This window comes from Gasterosteus aculeatus, chromosome 7, assembly GCF_964276395.1.
Source record: "Gasterosteus aculeatus chromosome 7, fGasAcu3.hap1.1, whole genome shotgun sequence".
Classification (NCBI taxonomy): domain Eukaryota; kingdom Metazoa; phylum Chordata; class Actinopteri; order Perciformes; family Gasterosteidae; genus Gasterosteus; species Gasterosteus aculeatus.
The window spans coordinates 8914488-8940664 of NC_135694.1; the positions used below are offsets into that span (position 1 = coordinate 8914488).

The following is a 26177-nucleotide window of genomic DNA, read 5'->3' on the forward strand; positions in this document are numbered from 1 at the left end:
AAATGAAGAGAGCTGGGATGATGATGATGATGAGGAGGAGTTGGTGAAAAGGAGAAGCAAAGGCAGAGAGCTGGAGGAGCGTGAACAGGCTGCTACATGTCAGCAGTCTCTCTCTCTCTCTCTCTCTCACACCGTGTTTATTACCAGCATCAGGTGTGAGGAACCCAGCCGCAGCCATCACTGAAACAATCCCTATCCAACTCTCACACACCTGTGCACCATCACGTGCGCAGGCCAACACCCCCTCCCCTCCCCCACACACACATGGTGTCAGAAGGCAGAGCTCTTTGAATTGCTCGATGTTAAACCCTCCCCAAAACGAGGGAAGTGGATTGAAGCTATTCATCTGAGTCATGAAGGCTCGTTCGCTTTCTCACGCGCGCTATATATTCAGTTGTGCCCTTCTCTGCAACACGCACGCGCACGCACCATAGCAAGTCTGGCCTGCCTCAGTACAGAGATGCACAGTTGACGAATCCCTCCGCCGACACACTGGCAAGTAGTCCTTAATTTATGGGATTTTGATAGATGTCAGATTAAAGTCTACTACAGCTATTGTTTCTGCAAAGCACAACTGCGCCATGTTTCTCCTTCTGTTTCAACGAGGTCAATTCGGATGATGGTCTAAATGGGAATTAGTAGATTATGCAGTTTTTAAAAACTGTTATTTCCTGCCCCGGCAGCCTTTAAGTGCGACACGCTGCTGAATAAGACACAGCGCGTGACAGTATGTGTCTCGTAATGCATTCCAATATTAAGAGTAGGATACCCGTAATAGTTTTACAGGACTACTTTTTGTCAATCCAAACGGCTGGTTGGTTTGGGAGAGGCGAAGGCATCGGGGCGGATGCCCACCTCACTTTTCGCCGGGTGTTGTCCGTCCCCCCTGGCTCTCTCTCTCTCACACACACACACACACACACACACGGCTGCTTCCATCTATCCACGCTGTTCACTTCATTGTACTGACGGAGCGCATCAATTAGGCGAGAATTGGGCTGTTTCAGGTGCGATAACTCTCCTCCCGCACTCCCGTAAAAGGATTACGAGCCGCGGACTGAGGCGCGGAGAAGTTTCTGAGTGCGGCGAAGCGGAGGGGGAACGAATCACAGGTACAGCGGGACTGTTTATCGCCACTTCCAACTAATGCCGTTACTAACGTAACGCCGGGCAACTAGCCCGCAAGCTAGCCGGCTAGCGTTAGCATCCCAGCCGCCAAACCGGGTCTGACTCCGGATTTGCACTTTTGGAAGGGGAGGAAAATGTCGCCTGGTTTTGCGGCTTTTCAGCCTCCAGTTAAATTGCTCCTCGCGCCGCCGCGTGCAGCTTAAGAAGCCGTTGAGTCTTTGAGTGTTTGGAAGAGCGAGTTTTGTTTTTACTTGGTGGCCGCGAGGAGAAGTAACAGCGAGGTACGCGTGGAGGAAAACAAAAGGACTCTCAAAGTCTTGACACACAACACGTACTGACGGGATGAGAAAGGACATATTTATTGGTGGTTTAAAAAGACAAATAAAGCGCCGGATTCTATTTTTCAATAAAAAAATGTTTGTGGATGCTTGTACTCATCATACAATTCTTATATTAACGTTACTTAAAAAAACAAATATTACACGGTCACTTAAAATGTACTCTGGTGATTCTTGGGCACAATGTTATTAGTGTTTTCATTATGAGTCAAAATGCTGCAGCGAGGAGGACCATACTACAAATAAATGATTTATGATATAGAACACATTCTATATTTATATATACTTATTTGGAGATGTCCCTCTGAACTCGATGAACCACGGTTGTCAGTGTGACGAATGATTTTGTGTAACACAATAATCGTGCTAGATATTTTTTGATATATCAAAGTTCAGGAGCAGAGCCCGAAGTTCCCCGCGGTGGTGAGAGGATGTGGATCGAATTACTAAACCCACGCTGCTGGTTGAGAAAACGCAAACTACACAACTACACCGCGTCGTTTTAACGTCACCCCTTTATGTATTGTAGTAGTGGCTCCAGAGTTCGAGGCTATCGCAGCAGTGTCCGAGGCTACCGCTCCCCCCCCCCTCTCTGAAAGTGAACCTGGGGGAGAAGGGGGGCGGCGGTTAAGAGGCTTCAGCGACTTCCACCAAAACTTAAATCCACGGCGACGCACGTAATTCGACGTGAATACGCGGCTCTGTTCGGGTGATGCGAGTTTTCGGTGAAGTTCGGAGGGGACATCTGCCGTGTGCTCGGGGGTCGAGAGAGGGAGGGGGGGGGGGGGCACCGGGAGCCGCGACAAACAAAGACCCCCAGAGAGAAAGCGCGACCCAGACACTTTGTATTGTCTACCGGAGTTGGTGCTTCTTCCCTTTACACGGAAGAAGCACCACCGTTCACGATCGGGGAGGGGCGGAGGGGGCGAGGCGACGTCGCCCCGTTCGTCACGTAACCCCGACGTGCGGGCTTTGTTCCAGTCAGGTGCTTTTACACCGTGACCCGCGGGTTACTTTCTGCACGCCGCGTCCTGAGCTGACCGGGTAGTCTGTCGCGCCGCCGTGCGGGACTCGCTGGCCCGGAGACGCACGCACGCTAGCGCGCGCGCACGGCCACGTAATGATACAGCACGGGGAGACTGTGGATGACACTCAAAATAAGAGTCCCCTTCATGCAGGAGGGCCCTCCTGTTCTCCATGGCACGTTTTTTTTCCTTCTTTCAGATGCTGCCACTTGTCAGCCTGCTGTTGTGATGAGGGAGCCTGCGCGTGCGTGTGTTTGTGCACGGTCTGCTAGAGATTCTGACATGACTTTTTTTCCCCCCTGTGATGCATGGCGTTTCATTTTTACAGACGTGAAATGATGTCAGGCTAAAAATAGGACATTGCATTTGAGAGTTCTTGATCGAAAACTGTGATTGTGCATGAGTCTTTCACTCTTCGTCTTTCTAGTCTTTCACGTGCACAGAAATGTTCAGGGTTTTGGTCTGGAAACTGTCAGAAGGGTGGAAAAGGCCCATCGTTGATACAGCTAGCTAACCTCATAACAAAGCAAATTTTCACATTTAAGATTGTGGAAGTACACAAACTACGGAAATGATTATAATCAGCAATGCTTTGACTTATTGGGTCACAGAGCGTTTCCTATGCTGGTGTTGGAGTATCCAATTTGATGATTTTGTTCTCAATCTGTTGACCACTTGGTTTGTAAAATGTCAGCAAATAAGAAGCCTGAACTCTTAGAATCTACGGTGCCAACTCAAGTTTTTTACTTGATCAATGTCTAAAATAAAGTGATTGCAGTGATGCTCCCGACGAATCAATATCACTGATACCGAATTGCAGCCGTCTTACTGCTCTTGAGTGGATTTGATATCGGCACTATAGGCAATCAGTTCACGTAGATTAAATAAGAAGCTTTTGTCAGCCGGCATTTACATTCGCTCAGTTACGACTGGCTACGTTTTTTTAAATCATTACATCCTGTTACCTCCATAGAAATGATTCCACTGAGTGGCACGCAGTGGAGTATACGGATTTAAACAAGGGAACAGAGCATGTATGCGCCAGGGTTTCTCAAGCAAACCTTCTCAGACACTAAACAGCCCTCTGCTCTGCTCGTGGGTGGTGCCCCCACGACGAGCACGTTCTTAATTAACTGGAGCAATAGAGGCAGACTTGAGTTAATCAGTTTGTCTTGTGATGATCAAAAATACGTGCATTGTGTGCTGATGTCAATGCCAAGTGGAAGTACATCAAGTCTTAAAAGATATATATGCCAGCAAATCAAGCGTGACCTCTCACACCTGTCCGGTTTCCAGGCAACCAGGTTGTAGCTACTGAGTGGGGACGAGGGTCAAGGCGAGATGGACTGAGGGTGTGAATGAGGAAAATAAAAACCCAGCTCGAGGGAAAGTAACGGGACGGCCTCACAGTTTGCAGCATACGGTGCCGTCTTACTTTACAAGAGGTTTTATGGGGTTTCAAGTGAAACCAAACACCTGCCGATTCGCTTCAGTGATGTGAGGTTAATCTGAGATAAGACAGAAGCCGCGTTGTATCCATCAACGGTGGCGTGCACGTGGGGACATTTTTACATGTGAGGGGTCCTCCTGTTTGTTGCAGCCATGCCCTCGGTGATGGAGCGCTCAGGGTCCGGGGTCCTGTCCAGGAGCCGAGCCAAGACCGTTTCCAACGGCAACAGCCAACCCCACTCCGAAGAGGAGAGCAGCGACGAGGACCACGCTCATGGTAAACGCGCACACACTGAACTAGAGTACAATATTGTCTGCTGTTCCGGTTGCATGGCTGCAGTGCTTCCTAAGTACATTCACAGTGCCCCCCCAGCACACCCGAGCCCCCCTACGCACACTTATCCATATTAATTATCCTCTGCCCACAGACCGCTTTCCGTCCTGTTTTCTTCCTCACATACTGTCTTTTGATCTCTTATTTGAACCGTTGTCTCACACGGCACGTTGTCTCACACGGCACGTGGACTAAAGATATCTCGGTAGATCAGGCAGTTCAACTGGAAAGCTTCGCGAGGGTTCAAAAAAGACTCCACCCCTCACGTTATCGCGACCCCCCACTTCCGTCCCGGCCCGCAACATCCCCTTTCAGTTGACCAGTGACTTGAATCTTATTCAGCTGTCTTTTATATATATTTTTATCTCATGCCCCTTCCAGTCTTTGTTTGCTTACTCGTCCCCTGCCGTCTACACCAGTTTGTCACCAGATACCCCAGTTTCTATCATCTCCTCCCGACCCATCGTCTCTCCCAGAGCCCAAATCATAATCTGGCTCTTCCCCCTGCCGGCCTGCTTCCCTGCCTCCATCCCATAGTCTCTCTTCACTCCTCGCCTTCTACCCTTTATACCACAGCACTAATTACTTTAATCTACCATCCGCTGCCATACTTCCCTTCCATCTGTCTTGTCTGTATAATTTTCACTTGCTGCAAACGTTATCACCGCTAAGAAAAGTACGCCTAAAGTTATTTATCACACTGTGCTATTTCTGTTTTAATTAGAATTGTTCTTCTGTAAACAGAGCACCGCACGATTAAGTAAATGGAACAAGTAAAGACTGACGCACTCAGCAGTTCCTAGTCTTTCAAAACAATTAGAAGCAGTATAATTTCAATAGTTGACTAAAAGCAGTCTCAGTGTTTTTCACAGGCTGACAACTTGCGGAGGGTTGGCTCTTCTGCAAACTAACTATGTCCCCAGGGTTCACTGCAGGGCTTTAGTGGAGGGGCCCCACCAAAGATTGTAAAATGTAATATTGGGCTCATTGAGCGTCAGGGAAAATGAAGTTATTAAATGCAAGTAGGTGATCAGAATCTGGACATATTTAAAACAAAATTTGTCGGATTATGATCTAAACCTACAAACTGTGACCTTGGGATCCTCGCTGGAAGATGGTCAAACTAATGCAGTATGTAATTTTTCCCAAGTGGAATGAATTACTTGGACGTAACTCCAGTTCTGAAAGAACACACCCTGCCCTCTGACGAGCGTTGCTATTGCATAGGGAGACCTGTTAGAGGGCAGAGCATATCAAATGATCGCTGTTGTCGCTCTGTCACGCTGTAGATGACTCTCGTTCTGTCTCGTGTGATCCAGTTTATCCAGCTCCGCAACTTCTTGGGAGAATCTACTGACTGTGTCTCTCTCTGTCGCTCTCTACAGACAGCATGATCAGAGTCGGAGGAGATTACCAGGCTCCGATACCGGAGTTCAAACCAGGTGAGCCGAAAGACAACGCATGAGTGAAAGATGACAGCGATGGGAAAAGGGAAGGTTAACAGATAGATAGAGGAAGGGAAACCTGTTGGAGACGTAGAGGTGAGGAGAAATTGGGAGGACATTGAAATGGAGGCAGAAGGGGAATGCAGATGAGAGAAAATGAAGGTCAAATGTCCAGTTACTATTGTCTCCTTCTCTCCAGGAGATGGAGGGGGAAGAATTCGACACTGTGTTGCAGACGTTGTCCTCAATCAGTGAGGGGAACAACTCAAATACGGATGTTTAATACACACGGCCAAAGTGTCTTAAATGAATCCCCTTTAAATGTTAGGACTCCAACAAAGGCAGATGAGAGAGCTCAGTTTTATTATTTATACTTTTAACCTAGATGTGTTTGACGCTTCAAAAAAATTGAAAAAGCGTTGTTTTTTTCCCACTACAAGACAGTCCAAGCCGCTATAATGAGAAGGACCATAGGAGCATGTTGGTCTGGTGTCCCAACAGCCAACTCTCTGATGCAATGTGTAAGCTTCACACACACACACACACATTCTAACCTACCATACCATACTGGTCCATGCTTAACAATGTGACTGAAGGTCGGCATCTTTCTTTCTGACTATTGTTTCCTTTCACTCTTCCCTGTTTCCTTTATATCTGATTATTTAACTGGTATTTGTTCACATTGTAACCCACTTTTTTCCTCTCATCTCTCCCAGTGGACGAGTACATCCTGATGGCTAAAGAGAAGCATGGATACAACATGGAGCAGGTGCGGCAGACTGCATACTTACTTACTTACAGCAAAGGAGCATTTGATTTTCAAAACAATCAAAATTGACCCATAAAAATGCATGAATGATCATTCTCTCCACTGCTTGTCTGTGTCTCAGTCTTCTTATTTCTTCCTGTCCCTGCTTGTCCGCCCACTCAGGCTCTGGGCATGTTATTATGGCACAAACATGACGTGGAGCGCTCCCTTGCTGACCTGGCGAACTTCACCCCCTTCCCAGACGAGTGGACCGTGGAGGACAAAGTGCTGTTTGAGCAGGCCTTCAGCTTCCACCGCAAGAGCTTCCACCGCATCCAGCAGATGGTGAGAGACACGCACACAAAGGCTATGGGGTACAGTTATAGAAAACACTATCAATATGTAATGTTATATATCTTGTCCTGTAGCTTCCTGACAAGCTGATCTCCAGCCTTGTGAAGTACTACTACAGCTGGAAGAAGACCAGGACTAGGACCTCCGTCATGGACCGTCAGGCGAGGAGGCTGATCAGCAAGAGAGAGAAAGAAGATAGGTATGAGACACCATGAAAGTTTAATCGTCCCCCGAAGGGAGCAAGACTAGTGGGGGCACAGAATGAGGGACGAATGAATATTGGAGGAAGGACCGAGCGGGAAGGAAACATAAGTGCACAGCATCTACTCCTCCGAGGAGTGACATTTACAGAGCTCCACGGCTGAACGACATGTGTCACCTCGTCCTGGGAAACCAGAGCCTCGTGAATACAAATCAGACACTTGATATTACTTCTTGTCGTTACATGACATTCAAGCATTTTGGTTAGCAGGGGCCGATAATTATCACGGGTTTGTTCAGTTAATTCTTTTTTCACTCTTTCTAGTAATGATGAGGTTGAGGAAGCCGATCCTGGCAGCGACAGTGACTTTGAGATTGACACCAAGAAAGAGGTGAGCAATGTAAAACTAAACCGTTTGCTGTGTATTTTATTAGTCATGACTTGCCTGAGAAAATCATCCTAACCAAATCACTGCCTCGTCTATCCTTCAATTCCATCTTCATCTATTATATATAAATGGAAGGGTGCTTCTTTCTGTCAGAATCTTATTTCTTATATTTGTGCCTCTTCCCTGCGAAACACAGGCAGTGAAACCAAACCCCAACAACGCCAACTCGGACAAGGCGCTCCTAAGTCGCTCCGGGGCCGTGAAGAAGGAAAGCCTCGGGGCTCAGTACCGCCACCACCCGCTCAGAGCCCGCCGCCGGCCCCCCAAAGGCATGTACCTGCAGCAGGGAGATATCATGTCGGTCTCAGCCTCTCACGATGCCGGGGTGGTAACTATCCGACAGCTGGACACACAGTTGGTGTCGCTCAAGAGACAGGTATGGCCCTTTTTTTTTTTTTTTTTTAATTTGATCTAAAGGTGTAAATGGACGTAGAACTATAACAAATAACCTCCGTAGACTCAGTTTGTCATCTACAAAGCCGTTATAGTGACACATACAGACAGCTAGTGGTCTTACCAACACCCCAAAACCTTCTAAAGATGCTTCCAACCGGATCTAATGTGTGTGTAACTCTGTATCTGGCAGTAAGGGTGTGCATCACCTCCTCCTAAGCTTTGTGGCGCAACAATAGTTCAATAAATAGTCATTTCTAAGTGTTAAGTAACTCATTCTCATTGAGAGGTTTTTGTCTTTCACAACTATGACAATTTTACAAGCCGCTTCCATAATATACCTGTTCATAATTTGACACTGTAAATGCATGTTTACGTAACAGAAGGCTCTTTGGAAAACTAACCAATGAACTTCCTGCGCTGTCCCCTGTCTCTGCTCTCAGGTCCAGTCTATTAAACAGAACAACAGTAGTTTAAAGCAGAGTTTAACTGAAGGTGTTGACACTTTAAAACCTGCTGAGGTAAATCTTTGTTTTATCTTCATTCATTCCCTCCTGGATTCTAGTTTCCTTCGCACACTCGCATGTCTTCATTTTCTGATCTGTCCCTGTCCTCTCGCATGTTCCCTCTACACTTCCCATCTCCCACAAGATATTATTTCCCCCCTTGCGGCACTTAGATTAGTTTTAATCGTCCCTCTCTTGCGGTCACTTTCACACCTCTCCTGTTTACGTCCTCCTTTCCACCCTCACATTATAATCTCTGCCCCTCAGCCTGTCCCTAAGATGAACTCTCGTTGGACCACAGAGGAGCAGCTACTGGCTGTGCAGGGTGAGTGAAGTCTTCCTCCCCTCATGTTGCCAGTGCTTCTCATCCTGACACATTCATATTTTCCACACACAGAAGATGCATGTGCTCCATTTCAGTTGGCTAGAAAAAAGAAAATGTTTCAATATTAAAATGTATATCATATTGCACAATAGATGACCCAAAACTCAAGTCCTAATAAAACAACTGTCTATTTGCAGCCATGATGCGTTTAGTCTTTCTATTGTACTGCCCTTTTTGTAGTTTGATGCATTGGCGATGAGAGCGACTGGGATTCATGTTCTAGCTTGGATTTAATTGGATTTAAGTCATTGGAGAAGTAAAGCAGCTACTGTTCTCACTCAGGGGTTACAGCACTTGATCGGTTACAGAAGCCGCTGTCTTCAGTAAGTTAGTCATCTTATGGCTTTACAGAAAACACGCGCATCATCAAGCCCGTTCGCCTCACTATCCCCTTTCAACACACACTGATGGAGGCAGAGAGCAGACTGTCAGGCAATATTAACCTGATGCCTTTCTGCCATCTCTCCTCCAGCTATCCGTCGCTATGGCAAAGACTTTGCCGCCATCGCTGAGGTGATCGGGACCAAGACACCGGCTCAGGTGAGCATCCGCTGCCTCAAACATTGGTGACGGTGACATCTTTCGTCTCTTATTGTGACCTCACTTTATTCACCATGACGTTTACTCTGTGAGCTGCTTTTCATTTCCTCTCATCCCTCTGTCTAGAAAACTAATCTTCATTTCTTCTCCATCTCCGCCTTTTTGTTCAGGTGAGTTCGTTCTTCGTGAGCTACCGGCGCAGGTTCAACCTGGATGAGGTTCTGAGGGAGTGGGCGGCCGAGCAGGTGGCCACCAGCCGAGACCAGAGGGACCCACGGAGGAGCGGCGAGGACACAGCAGCAGCTGCTGAGGAGGACGAGGTGATACATGAAGGACACGTTGAGCTCTTCAATCGGGCAAAGAAGTTCTATTCACACATCGGTCGATTTTTGAAAGTATAGCATAAAATGTTGGCCTTTTATGCAACTCTACTACTACAAAATGCAGAACTATTCCATCTGTTGAAGCTTCATTTTCTTGTAAACCATAATGACCTCTTTAATAAAAGTCCATTAAGGGTAAAAACCCCTGCGGTATTCTGAGGAGGCGTAACGAAAGGCTGCTTTTAGTACCGTTTGATCCAATCTCCGTGGTGCTTTTAATTGCACGTCCAACAGCCCAAACTGAAGGGTCCTTGATATGTACATATGCGTGACATTCAGGGGGGAGGAATTCCTCCACGTGTCAAACAGAAGGGGGATGAGTGGCAAACTCAGTGCCCGGAAACATGTTGGTCGCTGCTAAGCTGCTTCCATCTCCACATGTACCCTGACCCGGCACGCAGTCTGCACAGGACAACCACGGTGTCCCTAAAAGACAGTGGTTTGGAAATTGTCCTGGCTAAATGTCGGGACATTGATGGCGTTTTAAACACAGCCGTCAAACGATGGAGAGTTGATTACATCAGAAAGAGTCGCTACTTCAACATGTTCCACCCGGTGGAATTCTGCCTTTTTAAAGAAAGTGTGTGTGTGTGTGTGTGTGTGCGCACACATAACGGAAGGAGCAGGTGGTTGTATATACGTTGTCGCCTTTTTTATCTCTTTAATTCTTCGTCTCTGCACCTCCTCCGTCGTCTAACAACTCTTCTCCAACCGTCTTTCTCCTTATCTCTTCTGTGGTTTTGTACACTTTTCCCCTCCTCCCTCTCCTGACGTTTCCCCCGCCTCCTCCCCTCAGGTCAAGATGGAGGACTCTCCCTCAGACATTACTGGCGGCTCCTCCTCTCCGTCCTCCGCCCAGATCACTTCCTCCCTCTCCCAGCCCCCGCCACTGCTGCGCCCCGCGCCTCCCTCGGCTCCCCCCAGCCTCCTCCGTCAGCCCCCTCCTCTGCAGACACGTCCGCTCCAGAACCGAGCGCCCCACAACCACCCTCCGCCTCCTCTCATCCGGCCTGCAGTGACCACCTCGTCCTCCTCCGGTGGGAGCTCCAGCCTGAGGGCTTCTCCTCCCAGCTCCTCCTCCGCTGCAGGGCAGATGCCCCCGTCGCTGGTCGGGCTCAAAGTAGAGCAGCCCAACTCTCATTGATATGTATATGTATATACATACACATTACTCTAGGAATACAAACACACACAATGCTTTCTCTCAAGAGTTCCGTTACTAGTCAAGGTTCATAACACCATTACAAATCACCACATGATCCATCAGACATGCTCATGTCCCCAAAGGGACACACAACTCTTCAAATGCAGTAAGAGTGTAAGGACCCCGAGGTCCACTTAGAAAGGCAGTGAGCTGAAGCCCCTCTACTGTACTAACAAAAACCTACCTCCACATCGTGCACACACAGCCCTTAAAACACTTCTAAACACAACGTGAGATCAGATTGTCGAGCTGTTGAAGAAAACCATGACTGCAGAGGGCCAAACCCACCTGCTGGTTCCCATGGCAACTGCTGAACATCTGGATTGCAGAGACGCAAATATACACTAGGTTCACCTGGGCAGGGATCATGTCATCCAAACAACCTTCAGGAAACTCAAAGAAAAGACGAGTTCCCACGATAGCCAAGCCTGCTCCTCCCAATGTGGACGAGCCCGAGTGACGGGTCTTTTCTTGCTTTAAAACGTGGACCCTCGTAGGAGTGAAAAGGGAGCTTTAACCAACAAATAAAACCACCGTAGACTCAAAGCCGTGCCGAGTTTACGACGCAGCTTTTAATGGTTGAAGCTGTTTGAACAGAAGCTCTCATAGCCATGTATGACTAGTACTACCTGGAGGAATGTTCCCTTTTTTGACTAGACTTTAAAAGTGGGCCCTAGGCAGCCAGTTAGTTATTGTAAGTAGTTTTAGATAGTTTGCATACTTTATTATTGACTGAGGAGAATGAGCAGTTTACGTCATTTACCGCTAACATTTCAGTAGTCGGCCTCTGTGGAAAATGCATAGAGAATCTTTTGAGCAGGTTCACAAAGGGAAGGGGATGCCTCACCTTGCAGATGGTCTTGCTTCAAAAAATAAAATGTCCTGCCAAAGTATTGCTTTAAAAGCTTGTCGGTCCACAGAATCACTGTCTCCAAGGAGTGTCTGGGAAGTTGTTGCTTCCCACATGTTACATACAGGAGAAATAGAAAAACATAAATGGTGTTTAAATAAATGATTTTTGGGAAACATCTGCTTTCTGAGTCCAGATGAGGCAGCTTTCTCTCCTGTCCACCCGCAGGTTTCAGTGTCGCTTACAGATGTTTGTCGTGTAACGTCAGCCAGTTGAATCATTCCAGCGTCTCTGACGCTCCCTTTCTGTTCTTGAATCCCTGAGCTGATACTCACGCAACTGAAGGAGAATCTCTTGTGGTCACTTAAACGTTTCCGGCTGTCTCGTCGCCTTTACAAGCGGATCGGGGTCCACGCGTCCTGTGTATTTAACAGTGTTCAGTGCTTCTCCACCAATCTTGGGTCCATTGCTACGTTTGGCTTTAAAAAGTGTTTAGTCATAGCTTGGACTTATCGTAACTGTTCTTTCTTCCAATAACGGTTTGTGTGTCCTGTTATGTGAGAAGTTGTTTACATTGTGGAAACTGACTCGTTTTTGTTTGACACTTTTTTTTTTTAGAATAAAGAAATGACCTAATAGCCCATGTTTGAGCGGTTTATTCACACACACCATGTGTAGCAAGAATCTAAATAAATTAGGCTTGTTACTCAACAGAATGGATGGAAATCTGGAGTATGATCGTTCACCTGCAGCTCTCAACCCTGTTTGCTCTTAAAGACCATTATAAAACGGGTAGATGGAATCCAGCGTTCTGATTGGTTGAGTGAGTCACGGGGTGTTCATCATTCAGCGACCATGTACACTACCTGTTCACGTTGACCCGAGCGGTCCGTATCACGGCGCGCTCAAAGTAACAGGTTAGATTTTGCGCGACTGTTAGTTGACGTTTCAGCTCGGTGGCGATCGCCCAAAAATAATAACACATTTCAGGCAATGTGCAACCGGACAATTAAGGTGAACGATGCGGTTTACGTGCACGTACGGGGACTATTTTCTCTCCAGACTACTGAAATGCGATACGTTTAGTGACTAAGGCAGACTATTTACTTACAATTTTGCTGGTAACCGTATTAAAGCAACAGTTCGGGGTTTTTCGGGCCGAACAACACCCCCGAACTGTTACATTATTGGACGATAAAGTACAGCCTCTCGTACCTTATTGCTTAAATGACCAGCATCCTGCTTTGAGATGTGACGTCACAGGCCGGGAAAGGAAAACAACTTACATGTATACTTGTCACGATCCTCGGGAATACTTCTTGCACACCTGAATGACCCAGTTGTAAATTCTACGCAGGAAGCAGTTAAACAGCTATTTGGGAGATTATGTTCACAAGATGTACTTAAAGGTGATGGGACCTGCAAGGCGAGAAGAGGCTGTATCTGAATGTTTTCATTATGGATTTGAGAGGCAGATTATATCATTCTTTTTATTACTATCGTTGTAATTTTTCATCATTTTGTCTTTGCACAAAAAAACAAACATAATACATTTTGCAGGAGCTGATCACTCCTCCCAACCCCAAACCCACCACTACAGTTACAGTTTGCTCAAAACACATTTTAAATCAATGTAAAACGAAAGAATGTAAATAAAATCAACCCTGAAAGAGATAATATGACAGCCAGAATAATAATTAGAATCCAATACCCAGCACCTTAATACATGATCAACTTTTAAAGAAAAAAAAAATCTGACTAAAAATAAAAAGTGTGTCATTGTGAGAGAAAAGTTGGGGACAACCAGCATTATCGCAGTCGGCCCTTTGCTCAGCAGCCCCCCCCTCCCATGCCGTGTGTTTTCCATCTGCCCTGACGAAGGAAGGGACGTCTTCTGGTTGGAACGTGAACATGTGCTCTGATACGACGACGCTTTGGCCAACAAGTCTTTTGAACACATCAGAACGAGCAGTAGTCGCCACCACCATCGTCGTTAAATACAATGATGCCTGCACGTGTGGGGCCGGGGGGGGGCGGGTGGTGTTTAATCCGATACGCTATGGAGGTGTGTGTTAAAAAAGGTGCACTACACTGAAAAGGCAGCAATGATATGATCCGACGTGACCCTTCACACCGCTTACTCCCCCTCCCGCCCTGAAGAATCCAAATCTGTACAAACCCCAAATTTCCAACACAAAAAATATATTACCAAATCAAAAGTAGAAGAAAATAATTCACCGTTGATTCTTTTTTGTTGTAGTTGCTTTCCCCTCCAGTGATCTTTAATAATACACACACACACACACTGTTACGTACTCTAAAGACACCTTTTTTTGTGCGTTTGCTCTAAAGAGCGAACGCATGAGTAGTAAAGAGCAGATGTGTGTGATGGGGGGGGGGGGGCCTACAAGTAGCGTCGGTTCAGGGTTGACATTCTGGATATGAAGGCGTGATGCCAACCGATGTGACACCGACATTAAGGTACAAATAAATGATTCAAGCATTTATGTGATGACAACAAAAATCAAACTCAAAATTGAATTCTACAATGAAAAGGCAACATAAAATCCATCGACAGCCTCCGTCCACGGGCTGTCCTTCCCGCCCCAGTTTCCCATGGGCCCCTCTTTTCCAGTGCACAATTCTTTTAAAAGCCATAAAAGAAAGAAACTTTAAAAAGTACTGACTCAAAGACAATCGATGACGTCGTCAAGTCTGACTGGAGTCCTCAGACTTGTCGGCAAAGGGAGGGGAGGAAGAAGAAGGAGGGAGTGACGAGGCAAAACGAGATGGATGTGTTTGTGCCGAGCTAGAAACTAGATGGAGAGAGCTCGTGGAGACAGTGTGTGAGGGGACGGGGGAGGGAGGAGGTGGGACAGGGGGATTTTTTTAAAGTTCATTATTGTGCAGGGGGGGGGGGGGGTTGGGTGGAGAGGAGAGGGTCCTTTAACCGACGGCAGCAGTCAAAAATCCATCTGCATCCAAAGTCGGTGTGTGTGTGTGTCAGAGAGAGAGCGCGAGAGAGAGACAGTGGGCTTCAGCAGCCAAAGTCCCGGCTCTGTTTGAGTCCATCAAGTTTTGGGGGAGAATCAAAACAAATCAGGTTTCCAGCAAAACGAGGCTCCGAACTCTCCGTCAGTCTTTGCCACATCTTTTCCAGCCATTCATCCTCCACGTTTTTACCCTGTTCCCCCTCCACCCCCCCAAAAAAAAACGACCTGGCAGCAGAAAGGTTCAGGAAAACTGAATAAATAGCAGGAAGAAGTGACAGGAGTGGTCGGAGCGATCAAAGTGGGACTACTATGGAACACAGAGCAGATCAAACATGCAGAACGGGACAAAAAAGAAAAGAAAAAAGGACTGAAATGAAGCAGCAGGGAAGAGAGAAGAAGAACTTCACAACTAACGGCAGGGCCTCGAGAACTTAAGGAACAAAACTCATAGAAAAGAAGCCCTACTTCAGACCTTTGTCCAGACAACAACCGTTTTATGTTTAAAGTGACCCCACCCTTTAGCTCACCTCCTGCCCCCCCCCCTTCCGCCCCCCTCCAGAAACCCCTCCCTCCTCCACCTCGCTTACAGCATCATCATCCCCTCTAATCTCATCGCACCGCTGCGGCTCACAGTTTGAGCTCGTTGGCGATCTTCGAGGCAATGTTCTTGAAGGCGATGGACGTGCCCGAGATGCGCTTGAAGCGCACGCCGTTGAGGGAGAGCCGCGGCAGCTTGCACACCTCCATCTCCCACTGGACGAAGTCGTCGCGCGCCGGGTTGCCCGACACGCACAGCAGCATGTAGCGCTCGCGCATCTCGTACTCGCAGCTGTTGGAGTCGAGCACCTTGCGGATCTCGCCCATCATCTCCGTGGGCTCCATGGACGACGTGGTCTTCATGGACCAGGTGAAGCGGAGGGAGCGCGGCTTGGCCGGGTCCTTCTGGCCGCCGATGGCCGGAGGGGTGCCGGTGCCGCCTGAGGAAATAGGGGGGAGGTGAGGAGAGGAAATGGTGAGCAAGGGACTAAAAAAACATGAACACAGGTGGAGAAGTGAAGACGGACATAAAATGACTTGAATAATCATCGATTACTATAAACTGAAGCCTCGACTACACTGATAACAGTGCGCACCGGCAAAGTCATGTCGCAGAGAAGATCCTTTGGGCTAAAACCGCGACCAATGAGTCGATGCACCGCCATCAAGATGGAGGACCCTTCTCTTATTGGTCAAAATAAACCGGCGAGCAGCAATGGCTTTTGAAAAACTTGTTATCATAAATTCGGATGACGTCATTACCGTTGTCAACAGTTGTGTTTATTGACTAAAAGGAGAAGTAACCGTACCCGTGTTGACAGATCCTGGGGAGGAGTTGTTCTCGTCATTGTTGGTGGAGGAGAGAACGCCGCCTGACGTCTTCTCCGACTTGTCCACCGTGCTGCTCAGCATAGACCTGTGGGAGGGGAGGGGATGGGAGGGCGGAGGAGGAGGAGGAGGGTGAGGGAGAAATAAGCAAAGAGAGAGGGAGAAGAAAGGTTTTTAAAAAAAGAGTTAACAGAGTGAGGATTGAGAGATTAAGCAGAGACAAAGAGGAGGAGAGAAATGGGGGATGATGAGGTTGTGAAAATGAATGGAGACAAAAAAGAAAAGCATAATTCCTTTAAGTACCCGTATGTGTGTCTGTGTGCATCGCTCTGCCGCGGTTCAGATTTACATCAGAGTGTGTGGGTCACACAATTAATTTAGTGCACAAACACACATTTGGGTACTTTAACTCTGATTAACCCCCCACACACACACACACTCGCACACATGCAGGTCAACCTCCGGGATGCTCCCATTCACTGCTGATCTCCCGTCCCCATTGATTGGTTAAGTCTTTATCACCACCACCAACCAATTACATCCCAGCTCGAGACCCCCCCCCCGCCCTCCCCCTTCTCACAGCCAATCACAACAAGCTCAGAGATCATCTACTGATTGGCTTCCAGTCTACTGATCGGCAGGCGGGTTTCGGTAGAGTCTGGGGGTTTGTAGGAGGTTTTTTCTGGGCTGCTCTGTAGCTCACCTGCTGCCCTCATCCCGACCCTCTCCCTCATACGGACTCCTCGAGAAAAATCAACACAAGTTTAGTCTTTTTGAGGGCTTAAGCCAAACAACTTGGGACTCTTACACAGAAAAGACAAATGAGTCGCGCCGGGTCACCGTGCCGTCCTGAATGTTCCAATCCGACCACGTCGAGGCATTCGCGCCAAATATCTCATTCGCAGCGAGCACAGAGACGACGTCACGCGCGTCCAATGGGTTGAAACGACCACTCTTTACGTTAATATGAGACGTCCTTTTGATAACTACTAGTTTCACAAAAAAGCTTGTGTGGCCAACCGCCTAATGGACAACAATGTGATGTTAGTGGAAATGTTTTTTCCCATGCGAATTCGAGTCTTTCCGACGAGGAACAAAATGTACTGTTGGGAATGCAATGGGGAATGGCTTGTATCGGGATGGAATGGCTTGTATCGGGATGGACTGGTTCGGAATGGGCTCATGCAAAATGGGATGCTAAAGACAAAACGTGAAACGGAACGACTCGGAGTGGTTTGGAACAGAGCGGTCGGCACAGTGAGGGCGAGTGGTGCGGCTGAAGGCGGTTAGGCTCATTATGGACCCCAGCGCGGCACTGAAACCTCCATTAGTAACATTGGACCTACACACAGGCTGTTTAACAATCCTAGACAACACACACGCGTAGTCTCTCTCACACCAGCAGACTGCCAACATTCGAAAACAAACAACAGAAAGACAAAGACAGAAAACATGTAAACACATGCAGACGATGGGAGGATGATAAATTCAACAGTTTATGGTCTTAAATTCATTCGGTTGTGGGAAACGGGTTTTGACCCATTCAGAAAATAACCAAAACATCATTTGAAGTAACTTCTGCAACAGAAATATGGTTCAAATATAGCACACAGGAAATGACAGGTCAGAATGGAAAACAGTTTTACAATAAATAATAGAGGCAACTGGTGAACAATGTAAAATTAATGAAACCTTTTGCAAGCCGTGTATGATTTAGCTAAATATGAGGGGATGCAGAATGGCTCCCACAGGAGGGGAACTATGACTTCAAGGGAAAACAAAAGGCTGATGAGATTATTCTTTCCTGGTTTGCTACAAGCGCTGCATTGTAAATACAGGCCGCGATCCATGTTGCTCATTAACACAATAACCCCTTTGTCCCAGATTCATGCACATATATTTTTTGAGGCATATTTATTACTACTCCCTCTCATATTTCACAAGTGTGACTTTTTGGCTTTGCTAGCGCACGACAACTTCTAACCACCAGGTGGAGCAATGGTCCACATTACGAGGAGCATTGCTCAACCTGCTGGTAACAACAACTAGTCTGTGTGTGTGTTCCGCATGTGCATACATTAATGTGTGCATATGATTACATTAGGATGTATCTTACAAGACCACATGTGTGTTCATGTTAACCTCAATGTGCCTCAGTGCATAAATATGTAAATTTACAGTGTCTGTGTGTGTGTGTGTGTGATGTGTAAAAGCATAAAAAGGTATTTTCCAGTCAGAGTAGGTCAAAGCCATCCAGTTCTGCTGCTGCTGCTGCTGTTGTTGTTGTTGCTGCTGTTGTTGCTGTTAGAGAGCCAGTGCCGGCGTGAGAACAGAGCGATGAAAGAAAAAGAAGAAGTGCAGCCTCCAGAAAAGAGTGCAGCTCAAGAAACACTGCTGCCCCGTCCCTCCCGTGTCTTCTCCTCCTCCTCCATCACTAATGGCTAATGACCACGGCCTTCTTATTTTAAATCCCTTCCCCCTGTGGGATCGTCACAAAGTCGCACCAGAAACTAGAAACACAAGTCCGGTCTCTACTTGGATACCAGGGGCCGAACCAATGAGTGCAAAGGTTAGATGGGTGGTAGTTTGGTACGTGGCGTTTGCTTGGATTCTGGTTAGCAACATTAAGACAATCCTGGCACTTCTCTTCTCTCTCTCACGTGCTTATGAACATGGGGAAATTAGTAGTATCACCAGTTTCTATGATTTGGAGAGGCTTTAATCCTCAAAAAACAGCACTTGCGTCCGGGGTAAGAAAAGGGGGTGAGAGTAGAAAGGGAGTGGTTGGATCTAGTGCAACATCAACATGACCTAAATCTGGTATCCTACAGGGGGATACGAGCTCACACGCACTCTACCTGGTGAAATGAATGGAAGGTGGAGGAGGGATGAGGAGGAGAGGATGGGTGGGCGGGACGATGTAGGGACAAAGAGGAAGATGGGTGAGGTGTTATCGTGCCGCATCATGATGGGGTGAGTGAGTTAGGTGAGTGAGTCGGTGGCTGGGTGGACGGGTGAGGGCAAAGTTAGTATAAAAAATGAAATTAATTTTAAAAAATGGGGCAAAACAAGGCACGCAAAACCAGAAGGCTCAAAAAAAAGAGGCCAACCACAGGAAAAAAATAAAAACAGGAGAAAAGATGAGGCTCAAAAAGGAACAAAAGGAAGATCAACAAAAAGCTGCACAAAACACCAAATGGGGAGGAAATATATATAAATATATATATATTTATATATATATGAAGAAGAGAATATACGTATATATAGGGGTTATATTTAACGTTGGGGGTGTTGCCTACCTTCTCGGAAACCTGAACGAGAGATTTCTACAAAAAAAAAAAAAAAAGAGGGACGAAAGAAAGAAAGAGAAACAAACGCATATATAAAAACATATAGATTTATGACTTGTAGAAGACAAGCTGCCCTCTGAGTTGTACTTTAAAGCAAACCGACCAACATGTCTCTGGCTCATACGGGATTGAAGCAGCAAGCACAACCAACATTACATAACAAAAGGATCAAACAGAATCAGTGTTGCTGCGGTTCACTTTCAATCGGGGGGGGGTTCATTAAGAGAACCCGTTTGAACACATTCACCCCCCTCCCAACATGAAATGAAGCGCTCCTCCACACACTGCGATCCTGAAAAGAAGTGTGTGTATGTATGTGTGTGGGGGCTCAAAAGTGACAACATTTTAAAAAAAGGTCATGAAAACAACTGCTATACACAGACAAAGACTCATTTCAAATGGAAATGCACAGGTTAAGCAACAAGTTCTTCTTTAACACACAATGAGGACCTTTGAATCTAGCACGCACACACACACACACACACACACACACACACACTAATATACTGGCGAAACACCACACTCCAGATCAAATGCAGTTTTGAGGTTATGTGATATGTTAATAAGCACATCGTTTAGTTCATATGTGTGTGTGTGTGTGTGTGTGTGGTTAAATCGTGCAAATGCAACACAATCTCTGTCTCCACCACTTCTACTTCCTGCCAGTGCGCTAAGATGTCTGTGTGTGCGCACACACGTGTGTGTCAAGGTGTCCCCACTAGCGGTATTTATAGTTGAGGGAAAAGTGATATCTCCGGTGTAACCATGGATACCGTCGCCACGGAGCTACAGTATCTCTGAGTGGGAGGGCTAGGGAGTAGCTGTGCCACACACACACACACACATAATTTACACCTTAGATTGAAACTCCGGAGCTGCCAGGTCACACTAGAGCAATTGAAATATATCAACCTCACCTGTTGTGTGAGCTTTACGGTACGTCATGGCTCACTTGGCCTTCCGTTCTCAGCCCGGCTCTTTTCTGCCACCTTTGACCCCGCAGCCTCCATTCGGACGGCGGCCTCTTGTTATAATACCACGATCGGACTCACTGCTCGTGCTTATGTCTTTTACTGAAACTATGTCCGAGGCTTTTTCTTAATGGAACTACACGGTACTCATAGACTAGGTTAAAACTATGTCATTTTATCCCTTTAATAATCACAATGACATTGTTCCACCTTGCTGCATTTATACAGCAGAGCTGATCAAAGCTACAAAGCCGATTTCCGGAGACAATCTAAAAAAATCTCAATAAAAAAACGTAAGCATTAATTACAACCGGTTACCCATACGAGTAGTTTTAGTGCTGCAACCCACAGTGGAGGACGGAGACAAAAAGAGGGCCAGATGAGGAACCAAAAACCAAAATTACTCCTTGGTCACCACTGCTCCAAACAAAATTATAGAGAGGACGCAGCTGTTCTCCCCCCCGTCCTACTCTCAGCGGAGTTACAGATGAGCACGAGTTTAGGGGTGAGACGAGAGCAGCTCCTTTAAAGAAATACTCTGAAAACCAGAGATGACACGGCCGTACGGCGCGTTGTCCCCGAGAGGAACAGAGCACATGAAATGACTTGTAACGTAAACCCAGTCATTTTCTCTACAGAGCTCAGACCTCAATACTCCGAAAAGGCATCGAGCTGAACTTGTGTGCTGCAAAGTAGCGGGGTCATAAATAGAGCAGCTGCTACCACGACGACTCTGCATTTACTGAGCTACAAACTTCTGCCACATATCCTCTCCCGTCTCACAACTACCGCTCGGGTTATAATAATGGAAACCCTCCAATCACACGTCCCATTTCCTCCGCCCCCCCCCCTTATGTCTGCCACCAACCTGCGTACGAACTTGGACGTGAACTTGCTGAAGATCCCCGTGGCGCCGTGCGTCCTCCGGGCCTGGCTGTTGCCATGGGACAGCGACGGGGACGCGGGCCCGCCGGGGTAGGCGGAGCCCTGCTGGTCCCGGGCGCCACGCTGCTGGCCCGCGTGGAATGTGCTGCGGATGCCCACCCCTCGGGAGAAGTTGGTACGGTCCGACGCGGCAGCGCTGCTGATGTTGTGGGCAGATGGGGAAGCGCCGGGCGCCCGCTGAGCTGGGCCACTGCAGAGAGGAAAGACAAGGCCAAGTGGAGCCAGGGACGGAAAGGAAAAAAGGTGATACAGAGGATGGGGTCAAATGTGGGGGGAGAAGAAAGAGGTGCGAGAAGATCGGGGAGGAATTGGGAAGAGGTTGAAGGGTGTTATGACAGAGACGGCAGAAAAAAGGAGATGTAGCATATGAGTTAAGAAAAAAAAATGGTATGAAAGAGGAAGAATGGGGAGGAAAGAAAAGGAAGAAGAAAGTTATAAAAGAGGGGATGGGAGTGTAGAGGAAGGAAGAGTTAGACTGGACACTAAAAGAGGGAAATCATTTCCCTCTGATGTGCTACTTACCCTCAGAGAGAGATCACACAAGTATCTATGTCTGCTCAACGTCTGCTCACCCTCGTGTCTCATATAATCCCTCCAGTCAATATTTAGAGTCACATTAGGTCACTGACACACACACGCCGCTACACACAGTTAATCCTCTTTGCTTTGACTGGAGGGCAAAGCATCAATAACCTCCACACACACACACACAAGGTTTGCATTTGCTATGTAATGTGTGTGCGCATCTGCCACGCAGGTGCCTTAGCAGCAGTGCAGCAGCTCTTCGAAAGCAGAAAGGGCAAAAGCACACAAATTGTAAGAGGTGCATTAAAAAGAACACTGAATACAAGAGGAGCAGACTGGACGGCTGCAATGGGAGTCACACCACATAACAAACGTCAGTGGCCGTCAGTCAGGACTGCAGTCGGAATGTGATGAACAGCTTCAGCGCATCCTGTGATTCCATGCAGATGGGCTGAAGTTGTGCACGGAGGACGGATTACACACAAAGACACAGCTCTTCTACGCATGCGGCTTGGTGCCGACCTTTGTGACGTATAAGAGCATCGAAGGGGTGTGGCACGCTTCGTGTATTCATGGTGAAAGCTGGATGATTTTCATACGAGGCGCACTTGATTTGCGTGTAGTTAACAACGCTACGTTACGTTACAAAAATGTGGCGGCGCCTGCAGGACATCATGAATACTCACGCACAAAACAGGGAGTTTAAAACCACGGAAGTCGAAGCCAATGGTATTTGAAACGTTGGTTTTGAGGGGTAACCGGGGGCAGCTGGATAACAACAGAGAAAGGGTGGCACTGTGTTGAGAAAAAGGGGCCTACTCGTCACTCGGGGTGCCGTCTATGTGTTGGAGAGGTACCTTCTCTCCGGCGTTCCCAACCAGCTTCTGAACAACTCGACCTCACCGCTGAACGACAACAGAACGACAACGTGCAACAGAACAAGACTTCAACATAGAGCAGACACAAGCACATACAGCCACAGGTCCACCTTGACATTTGCTTTGCTGGAATGTCAGCCTGACATTTGTGTGTGTGTGTGTGTGTGTGTGTGGGGGGGGGGGGGGGGGTCATAAGAGTCTAGTCTGGTTGTATAGTAACTAGACAACAGGCTCAAAAAAAGCAGAGCTCCGTCCGGCTCAAGGGAAATGCCACTGGAGCATAAAGTATTTAAGGTGGCAGCAGAACATATTCACGACCTGCCAACGCATATTGTGACATCTGGCTGGTGGGGTGAGGTGTGGTGGGGTGGCCGGGTACATGCAGCAGACACTAAGCACACACACACAGAAGCCGAGCACACAGCAACTATACACAGACAGGAGTTGACACAGGCAGCCAAGGAGGCATGGTTAGGCCATCGCCCCGTTGGCAGCCATCTCACGGTCAGCAGATGGAGACGGGCTTTTCCAAGGCGATCCCGTAACTGAACAGGGTTGAGTCACATTGAGGCTGAATGAGAGCACTCGCTGGCTGTGGGAACCAGAAACAGTCTAGAGAATTTCATTTTAAGCGTATATTTGCGTAACGCAGTGACCGCTGGATAGTGACACCATCCAACCTTTGATACAGACTTAATAATCAGCTGAGAGCTGGAGAACCTGTGAATGTCAACGAGGGTCATTTGAGGTGCTGAATAATGTACTTTTTCCTTAGTAAAACTGAAGAGACTACAATGTCTGTCTCTTTAAAATAACATTGTGCCCCCGGTAGCCTGGTGGATCGAAAGCTAAGGGGAATTTGAGGATTTTATTTTTGCTCTTTTTGTCCCTTTAATAACAACATAACAAGTTTTACTTTGAAGCACTCCTCCCTGCAAAGACGGACAATAATGAAGCATTTATAAGGGCTGGTCTGCTATTGATACTCCCACGTGTATCTGCTCCCTGCCGGTCCACAGATGTCTCTTCTCTGAATGTGTCCGTTTTTCCTGCAGTGCAGGTACAGCGCAGTGAGAAAAAGCGCTCACATCGTTCAAGCTTTGATCAGTGGTGGGCCAACGGGTGGTGGGAGGTTTGAGACTGACTGACTGGCTATGACAAGACGTCTCCACACCGTGTTCCACAATCTACTTCCTGTCTGTTGCTAAGTAACTGTTCAATCCATGAAGGCTGGTCTTTCTGTAGGATAAATCTATGGAGGAAGATACTGGTGCTGAGAGATTTAACAACATATATAATTTAGACTTTTTCTAAATAATATTCAATAACATAATAATCCGTGGGGTTACGTGGAGTTGAAAAGGGAATTAAAAAAAACAATGGTAGTCTTTAATCTAGGCGTGATGGAGATTTCAGACCCAACAAATCATTTAATCCTTTCTTCATCTCTACTTCTGTTCATGGAGTTCTAGTATGACGACCTGAGTAAAGTGGTTCGTGCTGAAAGGGGCCGATGGAGCGGTGAGCACGTCTGTGTGTGAGTGGATGGGTGAGTGAGAGAGAGACTTGCCTGGGCCGTGGTGCGTGCAGGTCAGAGGGGCATGGATGATTGGAGGAGGACATGGACTTGTTGTGGCGGGGACGCGAGGATGAGGAGGAGGAGGAGGAGGAGAGGACGGCAGCGGCCGAGGCAGTAGAGGCGCGGGAGCCCGGCATGTTTAGGCTGGGGGGAGGGGGGAGGAGGAACAGGAGGAATGCCCCGCCCGACGCACACACAAACACGCACATATATGCAGACAGACCGCAAAAACATAACAGACACACGACGAACACAACCAGACACACATACGCACACAATCACAAACACGGGGCGGGGTTTGTGTGTGGATGGGCGGGGAGGTGGAGCATGGTTAGAAGCAGCACTTATAACAACCCGGTCAGGGGGAGGGGGGAGGGAGAGGGGAGGGGGTAGAGACAAAAAGAGACTGAGAAGAGAGCGAAAGGAAGAAGAGAAGTCGGTTTCTTTCGCCGCTAATGTCGCCTCATGGTGGCTTCATAGAGAAGAGAGGACAATCACACGCCACGATCGAAGGCTTGCGGTATTCTCGTGCTTTTGTGTAAATCCACGTGAGCTCGATAGCTAGATAGATATATAGCGCACAGCCGACTCACCAAGTAAGTACTTAAAGTACTTCACAAGTCCTCCCCAGCAGGTCTAAATATTAGAAAAATATATCAACAGCACAGTTGGAAGTAAAATTAAATCCAACCACGTTTTTCTTACGAACGCCTTTTGTTGTGTTAATATTTAGCTTAGACTCCCTGCTGCTTTCTTCTTTCTAATATTTTTTGAAGCACGTTGTATTGGAAGGTTTTGTAAGAAATTATCTCTACAATTAAAGTAGTCAAGTTTTTTTCTGGCAGGAAATAAAAGCTGTGGTCAGTGTCCTGTTGTCAGATAGTCACTCCGACTCAGGGTTTTATGGATTTCACCCTTCTTTTTTCTTCCCTTCCTTCCTTCCTTCCTTCCTTCTTTCCTACAGCAAACAATCTCAACTATATCTGGGAACAACGAGAAGCTTATTTAGTTACCTAAGCAAAGAACACTGCCTATTTCCTGAACCCTCTCTTAATCGGCGAGGTTGCCACGGGCAACAAAGCTCCGCACATTACTGACAGCTTGAACTTGACTTTATCCACACACCGAAACCAACACAGAGAGAGACAGGGCGCAGTGGCACCAGAGGGGGAGAGAGAGAGACAGCGGAGGAAGGAGCAACGAGAGAGAGAGAGAGAGCGCGAGAGAGAGAGAGGTCAACCAACCAGCGGCTAATAACACACAACACAAACACATAGCTGAGACAAACGCACCCGGCTTCTGACAGGTTAGTACGGCCGGTGATGGAAAGAAAACAGCATTTACTGGGCGACCCGGTGTGTGGCAAGAGTTTTAGCACGTGTGACATGTATGTATACACGTGTGTTTTTCATGGAGTTTGCGAAGTGTGCAGCCTTAGTGTGTGTGTGTGTGTAGATATTTTTGTGTAAGCCTATTAAGAGGCAAGTACGGAGACCATACGGTGCCAGTAAGAGGTAATATTCCATCACAAGTCTTCCTAATCTCCTTAGAGAGTGGGGTGAGAAAGAAGGAGAGGAAAGATTAATACAAAGACAAGAAGGAAAAAAAGGCAGCTGGGAGAGAAAAAGGAGAAATGTGAGTGACCTGAGACGTGGAAGGACAAGAGCTCAGATACAACACCAAACAAAGAACATTAGAAAAATACAAAAAGGGAAAGAAGGAAAATTGGGGAGTTTGGGAGGGGGGGGGTAACAAGTATAAAAGCCCAAAACTTTGCATTAAGCATTAATGATGATCAAAAAAAAGTTCAACTTTAAAATGAAAGCAGATGACAACCAC

General features: G+C 47.2%; 2 protein-coding genes across 31 annotated transcripts in view; one reads left to right on the top strand and one right to left on the bottom strand.

The window, feature by feature from the left end:
- Window positions 1-863: 863 nt before the first annotated feature.
- rcor2 (REST corepressor 2) lies at window positions 864-12370 on the top strand. Its single transcript, XM_040183147.2, has 14 exons — window positions 864-1112; window positions 4092-4217; window positions 5660-5716; window positions 6160-6240; window positions 6436-6488; window positions 6651-6812; window positions 6896-7020; window positions 7348-7414; window positions 7608-7847; window positions 8308-8385; window positions 8638-8695; window positions 9228-9295; window positions 9466-9615; window positions 10475-12370. Exons 2-14 carry the CDS (start codon window positions 4094-4096, stop codon window positions 10820-10822), a joined length of 1611 nt encoding a protein of 536 aa, XP_040039081.2. The 5' UTR covers window positions 864-1112; window positions 4092-4093; the 3' UTR covers window positions 10823-12370.
- An 838-nt stretch (window positions 12371-13208) lies between these two features.
- mark2b (MAP/microtubule affinity-regulating kinase 2b) overlaps window positions 13209-26177 on the bottom strand; it is a 38173-nt gene continuing 25204 nt past the window's right edge. For 7 of the 30 annotated variants that reach the window (XM_078106431.1, XM_078106439.1, XM_040183148.2 and 4 more), the window contains 6 exons: window positions 24330-24482; window positions 21280-21546; window positions 19390-19416; window positions 16794-16832; window positions 16072-16178; window positions 13209-15702 (listed from right to left, as the gene is read on the bottom strand). In XM_078106431.1, coding sequence (XP_077962557.1) covers window positions 15353-15702; window positions 16072-16178; window positions 16794-16832; window positions 19390-19416; window positions 21280-21546; window positions 24330-24482 — 943 coding nt within the window. In that variant the 3' untranslated portion in view covers window positions 13209-15352. The remainder of the gene's footprint in view (window positions 15703-16071; window positions 16179-16793; window positions 16833-19389; window positions 19417-21279; window positions 21547-24329; window positions 24483-26177) is intronic. The other 23 variants (XM_078106451.1, XM_078106447.1, XM_078106450.1 and 20 more) reach the window with 9 other exon arrangements.

Excerpts from the sequence above, each read along its gene's own strand:
- rcor2 (XM_040183147.2), top strand. The coding sequence starts at position 4,094 with ATGCCCTCGGTGATGGAGCGCTCAGGGTCCGGGGTCCTGTCCAGGAGC. Across the intron at positions 4,218-5,659 it reads CGACGAGGACCACGCTCATG|ACAGCATGATCAGAGTCGGA; the intron begins GTAAACGCGCAC and ends CGCTCTCTACAG. Across the intron at positions 8,386-8,637 it reads ACACTTTAAAACCTGCTGAG|CCTGTCCCTAAGATGAACTC; the intron begins GTAAATCTTTGT and ends TCTGCCCCTCAG.